The 13,857-nt window shown below is 33.6% G+C and overlaps 2 protein-coding genes across 9 annotated transcripts in view; one reads left to right on the top strand and one right to left on the bottom strand.

Annotated features, from left to right (window-relative positions):
* The window catches only part of JMJD4 (jumonji domain containing 4), a 7,340-nt gene extending 1,582 nt beyond the window's left edge, over nt 1-5,758 (top strand). The window contains exons 3-8 of the mRNA XM_027354836.2: nt 65-213; nt 371-523; nt 1,281-1,395; nt 1,637-1,723; nt 1,906-2,053; nt 2,248-5,758. Of these exons, the coding sequence (XP_027210637.1) occupies nt 65-213; nt 371-523; nt 1,281-1,395; nt 1,637-1,723; nt 1,906-2,053; nt 2,248-2,438 (843 nt within the window). The 3' untranslated portion in view covers nt 2,439-5,758. The remainder of the gene's footprint in view (nt 1-64; nt 214-370; nt 524-1,280; nt 1,396-1,636; nt 1,724-1,905; nt 2,054-2,247) is intronic.
* A 1,074-nt stretch (nt 5,759-6,832) lies between these two features.
* On the bottom strand, nt 6,833-13,445 carry LOC113804018 (uncharacterized oxidoreductase ZK1290.5). 8 transcript variants are annotated; one of them, XM_070143322.1, is made up of 10 exons: nt 13,427-13,445; nt 13,143-13,253; nt 11,870-11,951; nt 11,621-11,745; nt 11,304-11,427; nt 10,901-10,986; nt 10,275-10,454; nt 9,732-9,902; nt 9,209-9,379; nt 6,833-7,886 (listed from the first exon to the last, which is right to left on the bottom strand). In XM_070143322.1, the coding sequence occupies exons 3-10, from the start codon at nt 11,943-11,945 to the stop codon at nt 7,728-7,730; spliced, it is 1,092 nt and encodes a 363-aa protein (XP_069999423.1). In that variant the 5' UTR covers nt 11,946-11,951; nt 13,143-13,253; nt 13,427-13,445; the 3' UTR covers nt 6,833-7,727. The 8 variants fall into 8 exon arrangements, with proteins under 8 accessions (XP_069999423.1, XP_027210640.1, XP_027210644.1 ...); XM_027354839.2 differs by lacking the exons at nt 13,143-13,253; nt 13,427-13,445 and adding an exon at nt 12,866-12,994 and having other exon boundaries at nt 6,833-7,598; nt 7,701-7,886; XM_027354843.2 differs by lacking the exons at nt 13,143-13,253; nt 13,427-13,445 and adding an exon at nt 13,065-13,088.
* Between the last annotated feature and the right edge of the window lie 412 nt (nt 13,446-13,857).

A 13,857-nucleotide genomic window follows, 5' to 3' on the forward strand; every position in this document is an offset into this window, starting at 1 on the left:
TTTAACTAGAAGCATTTTATTTTTCCTAGTGACATTTGATTTATTCCTTTTCATCACTTCACAGGATTGGCACTTTGTTCGAGACTTCCCTGCTTACAAAGCTTACTCTACACTTCAGTATTTTGCATCAGATTGGCTAAATGAATTCTGGCATGTACGTAGTGATATTCATGATGACTACCAATTTGTGTACATGGGACCCAAAGGAAGTTGGTAAGTAACAACTATCACAAACACTTTATGTGATTTGGATATTTTTGCTATCTTGCAGCTGTATTAAATTTCCTGATGGCAGATTTTTCTCTAAAACTAATCCCGTCTATATTTAGATGAACTAAATAATTACCTGAAAATTATCAAATGGTTGCAGGACACCCTTCCATGCAGATGTATTTCGATCATACAGCTGGTCTGCTAATGTGTGTGGACGGAAACGTTGGGTATTTTACCCCCCTGGTGAGGACCAGTTTCTACGTGACCCATTTGGCACTCCTGTATATGATGTTGATTCTCCTGATTTAAAGTATGGATTATTAGCTAAATGATACTTTATACTTAAGTGTTCTCGATTAAGATTATCACACAAGATGAGTAACCATTTGTCTTTATATTTTAGTTGTAGGCTGATTATTTACAGAGAGTTCTGTTAAACAAAAGTTCTCCAGATTTTAGTTTCTATTATGAAAAGATATATTTCCTTTTATGGCATTCCATTTGATATATGTAATATAATTTTGATTGCATCTTTCTTTTCTGCCCAATGCACTACTCCATTTTTTCATTTAACTCATTAGTGTAGTTTGTTTTGTCAATTTTGTTTTTACACGGCTGGTTCAACAAGCCAAAGATTTTATTTCTGTTACTGTAGTCATTAATGTTATATTACCATTGGATTCATTATTATGATATAAACAATAGCAATAGTGATAAAGATAAAAACTTTTCTTTCCAAAAATTTGACTAATGGGGTAAAAAGGGGAGGTCAAGTCAGCTTAGTATTTGACTTCAAGGTAACAGCACTTATACAGCCATGTGCATGTAAGAAAGATTAATTGAATAAATCATAGTGGACTTTAGATGTGTATATATACACTCATAGCATCAATAATCTGAATTCTTATTTTTTCTTTATCCTTTTCTGATTTTCCATCTATGACTCTTTATCCCTGACTTTGACTCTTACTCTTCATCTCTCTCTCTACTTTGCCTTAGAAGTCCTCATCCCTTTTGCCAAAGATAATGCACCCCCTGTTGCACTACTTGCAATGTCTTCATCACAGAGATATTAGAAAATATCCAAATGCAGCTTCAGCCAAGGGTCGGATAGAGGTTATCCAGGAGCAAGGGGAAACAATCTTTGTGCCCTCTAGTTGGCACCACCAAGTGTGGAATTTGGTAAGAAAATTTACTTTTTTGACAACCTTTAAAAGAACTGACAGATCTTTACATTTATTTTTAGAAAAGAAGATTCAGATATTATGTGGAGACAACCATGATAGTTTTATTATGATGTTGTGAGGTATAAGTCTCAAGTAAGATTATGAAGTTTCAACTAGAGGCTGATTCAGAAGGAATCACTTTAGGTGGCATTCATGTGATACAGTTGAATTATTGATAGTCTTTTATATTCTTACAGGAAGATACAATATCAATCAACCACAATTGGCTCAATGGAACCAATCTCCACAGAGCATGGTACTTCTTGGTAGAATCTCTACAGCAGGTGAGAATACCAAAAATAGTAGTTTTGTTGCAAGAATATTCAGCTGTTCATTTTAACCCCTGATTAGCATGTTAAAGTACTCATTCATGAAAATAATATGCTTTTGATATCTGTTTGATTCAGTGGCAGTCATATGATAAATACAGTTCTGATATAAACTAACCTTGCTTTTGTGTTTGAAGGTGGAGTATGCCATAAGAGACTGCAGTGACATGGATGATTGGACTGGGCAATGTCAGCTTCTTCTACATGCCACACATGGTATGGATTACCATGAATTCTATACTTTTCTTCAAACTATTGCCAAAAGGAGGATCGAGACTCTCACTGGTAGGTTATATGAATTTGTCTTTTCTTCTCTCTCCTCTCCTTTCCTATCCTATCCTCTCTTTCCCTCTCCTTTCCTCTCCTCTCTTCTCGTCTCCTCTCCTCACCTCTCCTTGTCCTTTCCTCTCTCTCTCTTATTCTCTCTCAATCTCTCTCTCTCTCCTTCTCTCTTGCTAACTATCTATCTTTTTTTTCAGGCAAGAAAACACATCTCAGCTTTGGGATTTGGCAGACTGGCAAGAATCACATCTTGTATGACTTGAAGAAAATCCAATGGTGTTTGGAACAGCTGCTGGATGACGAGCGGCTTGACACAATCAAGGGATTCTCCAATACAGAAAATCACCCTTCACATCTCCTTGATGAAGTTGTGAATGTGCTTTCATGATTTTTTTTTTTACATTTTGTTTCTTTTATTTAAAGTCTCGTTTTCAAAATTTATATTCAAAAGTAGTTTTCATTATCAATATATATCATAATTAAATCTTGTATTTTCATAAGCTGGTAACATAGAGTACCATTATATTGAGAGATTTTCTTTGCACTACTTTTGCTCAAAAAAGAACAAACAACTGGAGTATACCTTCTTCCAGGGATATGACATACACAAAACTACTCTTATAAGGTACTATAGTTAAAGTAGTAATTAATTGGCTGTAATGTGGTTTTCAAGAAGGACTATAATACAATGACTTTATAGTTTTAAGGTATTGAAAGTAAAGCAAAGAAGGAATTTAGAGTATTTAAGGATTGTGGTCTACCCTGTAAAGCATTTTTTATATTTCTGAAAGAAGTATTAGTGCATGATAGAATTCAGGTATTAAAATGAATGGGGGAATGAAGGCTTTTTTGACTGAGACATGGTTAATATGATAAGTCAGCAAGGAGAGAATGTTTAGGATATTATAAGAGAATAAATGTTGAGTACAAATGAGGGACAGACTACTAGTGTAGTCAGCATTTGCCAGAGATGCATTTTTTAAAGGCATGACTTTTTGTTACTTGGGTATTTGTTATTGACAATAACAGTGTCTTACTTCATGTCAGTACATCTAAGGACTGCATCAGAGACAGTGTAGTTAGTGTTATACTGAGAAATTCATTCCTTCAGTGGACTGAATTCCATAATTACATGATGCTGTATCAGTATCTGTAGGTATTTATTAATTCATTAGAATGTTATTATAATGCAGTTAGTATTTATGAGATATGGTCTGTGAAATACAATTGATAATGATATATGTGCATAATAAGATTCCTAGGAATTTCAGTATTTAGTTAGCATTTGGAAGTAATGGGGCTAATTCACCAAATGTTAGCTTGGAAGAAATTATAATCACAGTTATCGCCTACAGTTGCAGCATACATAATTATACTCATCTCTGTTTATGTATCAGAAGGCAATTATGTAAGAAAATATTATATTTTGGTCTCTGAAACATTTTCTGTGTAAGTCTGATTTGATGGGTTTACCCCTTTGCTTCCAAACACCTCATTTTTGCTTTCACAGTTTGTTAGAGAAGATAGAAAATATAGCTTTAATATAAAGCTTGTAACAGCTTTTTGCCTTAGAACTTCTTTTCTTGTTGATGTTAGCTGATAGTTCCTTCATTTCTCCTAAGGGCTCTATCTAGTTTGAACTCTGGTACAGCAAAACATGATTAAGTCTGTACAGCCTTTCTTACTCTTGTGATATCAGATAATTTATTCACTTGCTTGCAGAGATCTACTAAAGACTGTTTCATTTGACAAAACAATGTTATCACCACAGATGTCTCTTTTATTCCTTTGTATATGTGTGTACATGGCATGTGTCTTGTGAATTTTACTTGCACACAGATAGTTGCACAAGTGCTTAGCCACCAAGGGGTCAATTAGTAGGCCTAATGTGAACTCACCAGATTTCCCTATTCCTTGAATATTTGTTTCTTCCAAATGCTGTTAACGTTCATACTATTATTGTCAATGACATTGTGATTAGTAGGATGTTGAAATACTAATAGTAACAAAAATAACAATATTTTTGCCAAAAATCATGGAAAAGGGTAAACAGGTGAGATAGGTACAACTAGTAACTGACTCATAGGTGATTAAGTACTTGTGGAGCCTACTATGTGTAAACACAATTAATAAGATAAAACCACAATAAACATGGTATGTATTTCATGCCATCTATGCACAGAGGGTTAAGATTAAAACTCATAGTGATGTTCTTATATAATGTGTTGAACACTTTGGATCATCAGAGACAGTGATTCTCAACAGAAGATATTTAAGTTCCCAGTAATAGGGGGAAACTTGGAGATATGATAGTTCTCAAAATACTGTACTTAAGTTTGTAATCACGTAAGGGTCCTTGAATCATGCAAAGGATGTTCCTGTTCTTCAAGAGATAAAGACCTAACCATGTATGAACTTTAGTAAAATAAACCAAACTCTTTCTATATGTTTATGAAAAGTAAAAGTTCATGCTATATATAAAAAAAACATGCTATACATAGGAAAAAAGCATGTTGAGAAACACTGATCTATAGTATCCAAAGAACTTCAAATAATTTGGATTGCACACTCTCCTGATTGTATCTCTTCCTATTTATGCATTCTAGTGTCTCCATTTGGATTGTCAGTATGAATTCAGAAGGCTGTTAGTGATATTTTCCAGGAAACTGACCTCATTTTGTTACTGATGTGCCATGCTTCTATTATGGCATTTTTTACCATATTTCAATTATGAACAGTAGGCAAAAGAAAACTTAATCCATTATTCACATTTAGGTATTCATATTATGATTCTTCACTCTGAAATGCCACAGTGAAGACACTTGCTTTATTTATTAGGGATGTATTATTTATGAATTATGTTTACCAGTGCAGAAGCAGTGTCAGTCTCAAATACCTGTACAATTGTTTATATATTTATATTAAAATCTCTCAGTCAGAGGCTGATCTCAATTCTTGCGGTTCTTATATCAGGGTATGTAATTTTTGTTGTTCAGAAAGTAATGCACATAATTAAACCTAAAAATGGCAGAGGCAGTTTGTGCTTTAGCCTCCTGAATTCAAAAACTTTTTTTTTATGTTGACTAAGTTATTTTCTGTGTTCACTAAGTTACTTTGTGATATACTTGGTTAGACAATACACATTATTATGTGCAGATACCTCCATGAAATATTATGAGTGATAAGTGTATATTGAGCTTCCTCTTGGGATTAACATAGTGCTATTGAGTTTAATATTTTGTACTGAACTAATGATATCAAGAGTTGTTTCATCAGTGCAAATGATGCTTTTATGCTGCTTAAAGAACAGGAGTATTATATATATATTCCTGGGTACAACTTCAACAGATAAACCTTTGTGTGCTCTTGTCGTGATATTATACTTCTGTTGTATAGTCAGCTTATGGAATGTGATAGTACTGTGTTAAGATTTATTTGTTTGAAGCATCAGAGTATGGTTTACAGTTTATCTTTATGAATGGTGCTAAAGCTGTACATGCCTTCCCTTATCTAGATCTGCTTCCAGTAGAGGTAAAAAACTGGAAAGACCTCTACTGAAGGGGCACTGTAGATCAAGGCAAAGGTAACAGTACTGGGTCATTAGAATATTTGAGTGCAAGTGCTTCAGCTTCCTGCAATTGCCTTGATTCCCCAAAACTCTAGTTTTTTTCTTGTTAAAAGAATAAAGTCTTCACCACTTTGGAAAATCACTGATTTTCTTATTTCTTGAAAAAAACAATTATCTAAATATAATTTGTGTATAAAGCTTGTGTCATGTCCCTGAGAAAGCATAGCAGGGCAGCAGAGTTACAGACAAATAGTACAAGTACACTGTTTTATGTACTTCATGAATCAAACATTATCAAACTTATGAATACCATCTTAAAGTCATTCTTTTTCTAAACACATTTTGTGTGTGTGTCTGTGTCTGTGTGTGCGTGTGTGTGTTTTTTGTCCATGCATGCATGCATGCGGGCATGTGTGTGCATGCATGCATGTGTGGATGTTTTTGCAGAAGAGCTATGTGTGCCAGGATGTTTTTGTAAATAATTTACCTCATATTCATGAGTAATAGGAATACTTTCATATCTAAATATTTAGTGTTCCAAAATACTGTTATGCCTTACAGAATGTCATTATTGCAATAGTCAAAAACACAAGAATTACATAAGCTTGAAGGAATTCTATCTTTTTTATTGCTACAGTCATTACAACATAAGTAACAAAAATCCACTGAGTAATAGACCTAATGTCTCCTAAGACATGTTCTGTTATATCATATTTGATGAGTATTGTGTATCCTGAAACCCCTTCAACAATATTCTAATATGTCTTCTTAAAAGAAGAGATTCTTATCTGTGGTTTGTTTTAGTACAGAAAATTGTGCATAATATATTAGTATCAACTGCTTGGCTGTACTAGAAGTATGGTAATATTCCTTAATTATAGTCTAAAAGATTTAAAACCTTTTTTGATGTATGAATGTCATTCTTAGGTTGTAGCATGTAAAAAAGTAAAAGAGTTAACCTTTTCCAACCATACTAAGATTCACAAGGTTCATAAGGTAACTGATGAAATAAGTAATTTGGCAGTAAAACAAATAAAATCAAGATGTCTTTCTTTATGCTTAGGTATTATATTGATATTCCAAATTATAATGATATATTTAATGAAAGGAAAAAGTTTTCTTTTTAATCTTTTTCTTTGTCATTTCTCCCTCTCTCAATATCAATGATAAACATTATCTTCACTGTCTGGGAATTAAAAAAAAAAAAAAGAATGTGAATACTGATAAATATTTTATTATAAAAAAGTCAGTCAATAAAATAATGCTTGCTACTTTCCACATTTCTAACCATTAAGATTATTACAATAATCATCTAATGTCTAAAACCATTAGCTGGCATAATAAAGAAAACTTTATACAAACATCATCACAAAAAACATACTAAAATGTAAGGAGTTCTTCCTTTTGTCTAAAGCATCCTTCCAGAAAGATGACAAACACTTATTTTTATTTCATTATTTCACTCCATACTTTTGTCTTCGGCTTAAAGTGTAACTAAATTATCAATAAAAACCTGATGAGGCATATATAATTTAGCTATCACAACATTTGAGGAAAAAAATAAATATAATGGAAACATTATTACAGAATATCTTAATTATCCTAATGTACAAATAAAGCAAAATATATTAAAATTATCAAAGATCCTTTGTTGTTAAAATGTCCCAGAATAGGCAGATATGCCCGTGTGATCACATGCACCTGCACCCACATCTACACCTACACATAGACCATCAGACTTTCCATTACAATCACTCAAGCAGACAGTCATTCATGTATTATTCAGTAAGCAAGAACATAGCTGCATGGTAGAATTGGCTCAAAGTACCAAGACTACCAAAGCCTGAATATTTTTGTATGGGTTTGACAAATATAGATTGCGGAATAGTCAAATGGGTTATGGTACTGCATGAAAAAATATATAAACTAGAACATTTATGTCTTGATTTTGGTTCAATTGGCTGATGCTTCAGGAAGTATCTGGAAGTACACAATATCTTCCTTTATTGAATTATTTTATGTAAGTTAGAATATGAGTTACTCTTTTATGAGGACAAATGAGGATACTGCATAAAAAATAACCTTTTTAGGATTCCATAATACTGATGTTTATGGCTCAGCAGGTATTTTAACCATCTTCAGCTTGTACCCATCAGGTAGAGGATTATCAATTTTGTGTTGTATTGTACTGCGTTCCATGATTGTCAGTTTCTGAGCCATGTTGTCCAGGATTGCACTGTCCTCGTCGGTGAGAGCAAAGTCAAATATCTGGAAGAAAGTTTTGCCAGATTTTACATAAGGAAGTTTTGTCCCTTTAAGATTACAACACTGATTGCAGTCCTATTTCTTTACTTACAATTCATAACTTTTATTGGCAATGAGTTGCTGACACGATCCCCCCCCCTCTTTCATAAAATGACAAATTTTATCATGGATAGCATACGTTTCTTAGAATTTATGAATATTCAGTCTTCTCTGTTAGTAGTTCCTAAAAACTACCACGATGAACCATCCTGTACTGATTAAGAACTATACCCCTTTTTGTAACAAGGAGGAGTACCAACCATGCTGCAAAACCAAGTTACACAAATGTAAAATTCTTAATCTACAATAAGCAACTCAAATACTAATTAAAAAGAAAAAGAAAAGAAAAACGTACATTCAACAATCACAAGCCAGTATTCTGGTTAATCACACAAATATCTATGGTATAAGTACAGGGCTTCAATCAAGTTAGTTTTGACAAGGTCTTGAAAAACAATGCCTTATAATATTAAACGGTGAGCATGAACACTTCCATTTACAATGCTGCCTGCCACAACACGTACCTCTGAAGCAAGGAAGTGTGTGTGTGTGTTGGGGGAGGGGCCAGGGTGTAAACAGAAAGAATCACGGCATTGAATTAGGGTCCCATGAGACATGGAAGCCATCATTTAACAGAGAAAGACTATCCATGTCTTTTTGGTGCAGAACAAAATCAAACACCTGCAAGGGTAAAAGTATGTAAATACTACCATAAGTAATATGTTATATATATCAAGGTAAAAAAACAACTAATGTTAGTGCTATTATAGGTTAGTTATAAGGTCATGCTTTAAGTATACTAAGATGATTTTTTACTGAGTTTGGAAGAGAATGTTTGGATTCAAATATATTCTCTAACATTACAATACACAGTTCTATTTCATACAAATAAGTAATTTTAACCACCATACATGAATCAGGAAACAGTTTAACTACATATACTTATGAACTACAATGTATTCAGAAGACACTTAGGGTTCAATAATAATAAAAAGGTGTTACACTAACATTTACTTATACATATTTCAAAACATATCATGTACTTCAAAAATGTAAATTTTAACATCAGTTTTATGTATTAAAATTCTCAGTATATATTTTTTTCTCTCCTAACAGGCAAAATATTTAGATACTGACATATAAAAGAAAAATCCACCAAACTGTATTCTCTTACACCACACTTTTTTCCACAGAAAATGTATTTGAATCCTCACCCTTGCAAATGCCTTGTAAATGGGGTAATTCAGCCTAGACACACCAAATACTCCACACACTCAAATTTCTACCTCTGAGTTTTCTTTGACCCTGTGCTCCCTGGTTGATTTCGGGATGCACACTACTCTATTGTGGAGATTCCAACGAATGAGAACCTGAGCTGGGGATCTGTTATGCCTCTCTGCAATTTCTTTAATTTTTGGGTCCGTGAGAATTTGTCCGTTACCTAGCGGACAGTAACCCTAAAATCAAAAGAAGGTTTTTGATATTTTTCAAACCAAGTATGAAACAAATGAAAAGCTCCTTAAAGTGTAAAACTTATCTACTGAGTAATGGAAGAATGGTAGCAATATGATTTAGCTGTGTGTTTTCAGTTTGAAACATTTCAAATAAAAACAAACAAACAAAAAAGATGTGAACATCTAGGTATCCCAAAAGACTCAAACCTTTCCAATATCCAACAGAACTGCAACTAGTTAAAAACATATACAATAAAAATAAATAATGACTGTAGTACTGAATTCCTAAGTTAGAAATCACACCCAAATCATATGCTACCTTCTTCCTGAAAGGATCCTACACATATAAAAATACCTGGGCATTTTCCATCACCCGCTGCACTTTGGTTGATTTTGGTATAGCAGGAACCCTACTCTGCAGAGACCACCTTAGTAGGACCTGTGATGGGCTCCGTCTATGAAGTTTAGCAATAGCTTTCACTGTAGAGTCGACAAGAGCATAACCTTTTGCTAGAGGGGAATAACCCTGGGGCACCAAATTAATTGTTATTTATCAATATGGCATGTGCTTACAATTACCTTAAAATGCATAAGATTTATAAATTCATCTACAGAATGATACACAATCATAATCATATAAGGAAAATAGATATTTCAAGTAAAGTATGTTTTTGCAACACATGCATGACCTTTATGGTGGAAAAAATCATGTTCCTTACTTTGTACAACTACACATATGTGGTATAAATCTGAAGAAGAGAACCATCACTATGCAACACTTTAAAAGATCAACAAAATTTTCAATGCACTACTAATTATTCACATAATTCACAAGACTAATTCATATTTCTCTTACATATAATCTGAACAAATTTCACTTAATGATTTATGTTCTCACCTCAAATTGTATCTTCCTTTCATCACAATATTCTCGCAATTGCTTGGGGTTATTGAATGGATGGAACTCACACTGGTTGATATGAGGAACCACAGAACATTCCTCAAGAATCACATCAAGGTGACGTTCAAGGAAGTTGCTGACCCCAATGGCTCTCACACGTTCCTCATCCAGCAACACCTGATGTGTTTCCAATATATGTGAGAACATGGCAACATGAGAGTCTGTCATTATATCACCAAGAGAGAGAAACAGACATCCATATGCACAGCCACAAATACATATTCATAATAAAATGAATATAAAATGCACTGATTCATTATTCTATCCACACACAAAAATATATATAGATATGGATCTCTATACATCTGTAAATTACAAATTCTTATGCATCACGTTTTTTTTATACATTCTAAAATATTCTTGGTCAAGAATTAGTGAAGTCAATATATAAACTATATAATGTAAATACTACAACCACATCTAAAAAGACTGATTTCCAATCTTCCATGAAATATACAAAATATATAGTAACCAATATAATCACATATGCTAATAGTTTGTAACAATTAAAGACTGAGAAAAGGATAAAAGTATATCATTCAAAAGAAAAGAGTCAGGCTTACCTCTAATGTTCGCCATGTCTCCTGCAGGAGGCGGTTTCTGTCACTAACACTTGAAGGAACATCAGGCCAATGCAGAAGATAAAGATCTATTGGGTATTGAAAAATACAGGTCAGAACTTTTTTTTTTTTTTTTTTTTAATATCTTTGTTTGTTAATAATATTACTTTCCAGTGAATAAAACTTTTCTGTAAATTAAACTTTCCCTCACTAAAACAGGATATTTTTCAATGTGAACTGTAGTAATAATTCTCTTTTATGTTAGTACATCACAATTCAACACCAGTTTTAGTTGTTGAAGACTTCTGAAACTATATAAGAGAAAAAGAAAACTGTCATTTTGAGTCAAGAACACCAATATAATCAAATGCCTTTAGTCTTTATTAGAAGACTGAGAGCAGCTAACCTATGTAATCTGACCCCAGTCTTTCGCAGGAACCATTGAAGGCATTTCGAGTAGCAATGGTCCCATAGTCAGTGGGCCAACATTTTGTCGCCAAGAAGATTTCATCACGAGGGACTTCTGATTCCTGGTAATTTTTCAGTGCAAATCGATTATGAAAAGATTATTTATAACATTATTCTTTTAAAACAAGAGGTTTTGTATTTAATCATAACTGAGACAATACAGTCTTTACATTATGTATTCATATAATTACAAGTAATATTACAAAAAGAAAAAAATTACAGCATGATATATTTCATAACCAAAACAACCATTACCTTAACAGCTTTAGCAATGTAAGCTTCACAACCATACCGTTTGGCTGTATCAATATGTCTATACCCACAATCTTTCAGTGCATACACAACAGCTGAATGACTATATCCACCATTGTGTGATGTGCCTGCAGACAGAAACAAACTAGCATGAAATGTGTGAAATGCCGTGTCTAGCCAAGGGTCAATATCAGAGCCTAGCCACTTATGTATACACTAAATATTGTTGAAATACCCTGTAACTTTTCTTACCTAAACCAAGAATAGGCATTTTAACATTGTTGTGAAGGACCACATGTTTGTCTGGATTTGTATAAACATCAGCCATTACACTCTGTAAATATGAAAATGGATTTTCACAACAGATATATTTACTTTCATGGGAAATTAAACCAACAATATAAGAAATATTAATTAATACACCCAATGACCAATTCAGAATTATTCAACATAAGACATATGATACCTACAAGAAAAGCAATATATTAATAAATAAGTACATGGAAGAAATAAATAAACAAGTACAATGCCACAGGCAATAAAAGGTTGAATAATAAAATATTAAACTTGGCTAATTGCTGAATATCACTACAATGCTCATGCAAGAGACTACGCAACAGAAATTAGGCATAATATCACAATACTCATTTCATACGAACTACAGACAACTAAAATCAAAATATGGGTGATCATCTACATGGATTTATCTTTACTTTTTTGCCAGTTCTTTACATTTTGGCATTCCACAATATGCAGCAATATCTTACTTATTACCTAAATGTAAAGTTTTATCATTATAAATGCTTCATTTTCCACAGAATATTTCTTTGTTAACTTAAATATGAAATCAAAACTCCTTGAATACATTGCTAGTATGTAACCGTAAAAATATTTAATACAAGTTAAGAGATATTCACTTGAAACCATTTCTTACAACCTTTCGTACATGAAATAACTTAGTTTTCTCTCTATATATTTACTATTATAACACGGCAACATACTATCTGTTCTTAAAGTCTGTTTCCTTTCACATTCAACCTTTGTTCAACACTTGGTATAAAATGTAATTATCACATCATCACTTAGGGTTCCCAACATAGTTCACGGTTTATGGTAAATCTAAACCTAAGTTCTTTCCCTCAGACCTCCATGCATAATCACTATGGGGTGAGAAGACAACCATCGAAGCATTTAAAGTGGCATAAAACACTTGTATTTACTGCTCTCGAGCGAAAATTCGTCGCTCACCATGGCCCATGACCACCATAAGATCCACACACGCCTCCCTCTCTCTCATTCTCTCTCCTCTCGCTCTCTCTGTTCCTCTCTGCTGACCCTCACACCGCACTACCTCTCTTTCCTTCCCCAGGCTGCGTCTCCCCGCTCGAGATCCGCCGCCGACCGTCTGTATATATGTAACCTTGAGAATCTTGGCACCTATACCAACCTGTGGCTCCACACCTGCCCCAAGCCGCCTACACTGTCTACCATGTACGCCCGTAGATGTGGAGTGACGTATACTTACATTCTACGTATGACTTTTCTTCAAAAATCCTTTCTAACAGACAGAGTTGCCGAAAATGAGATGAGCTTGGGGTCAGCGGCTGACGTACCCGGCGATTCACCTGTTGCTCACCTGCCGGTAAATAAGAAAAAACATTGTCTGCTGAATGCAGGCGCATTTTCGGAAGAGAAACTGTTTTTTCGATCATACTGCGACATTTCTGTTAATTCTACTGTCACATATTAGTCGCAACCGAAGTAAAAATGCCCAAAGCGATATGACAAAATTCTAAAATTGTACAGTACTGTCCATTCCTGTTTACGATGTTGTTGCTACGTTACGTCACTATATTTTGACCGTTGACGCTGAACTGTGATTCTATATAATTCAGTGCGTTTTTTCGTTATCATTGTTACTTGTTTTTACTCTATCATGGTTACTACCACTGTATTTATACACTTTTTATCCTTTACGTAATATTTGAAAACAATTTTACTCCAATTGTCATTTTTTAATTTCCGTTTTCATTTTATCTGCGTCATTCCTTGGTCCGAAATTCTTATCGCTATTCTTAACATTGCCAGGTTCAAGATTTTTATGCTTCTCATGTATTAGATAACGTCTTATAAATTTCCACTGTCATATTTCTGTTGTTATTTCTGATGTTGCTGTTCTCATAACAAAGGACATTTGCATTTTTGAAATCCTATTCTTACAATACTATTGATAAAAAACA

This window comes from Penaeus vannamei, chromosome 3, assembly GCF_042767895.1.
Source record: "Penaeus vannamei isolate JL-2024 chromosome 3, ASM4276789v1, whole genome shotgun sequence".
NCBI classification, from domain to species: domain Eukaryota; kingdom Metazoa; phylum Arthropoda; class Malacostraca; order Decapoda; family Penaeidae; genus Penaeus; species Penaeus vannamei.

What these genes read in the sequence shown, in the direction of transcription:
- LOC113804018 (XM_027354839.2), bottom strand. An exon ending in AATGCCTATTCTTGGTTTAG is followed by an intron (nt 11,746 to 11,869) that starts GTAAGAAAAGTT and finishes TTCTGTCTGCAG; the next exon opens with GCACATCACACAATGGTGGA. An exon ending in ACTGGGGTCAGATTACATAG is followed by an intron (nt 10,987 to 11,303) that starts GTTAGCTGCTCT and finishes AATACCCAATAG; the next exon opens with ATCTTTATCTTCTGCATTGG.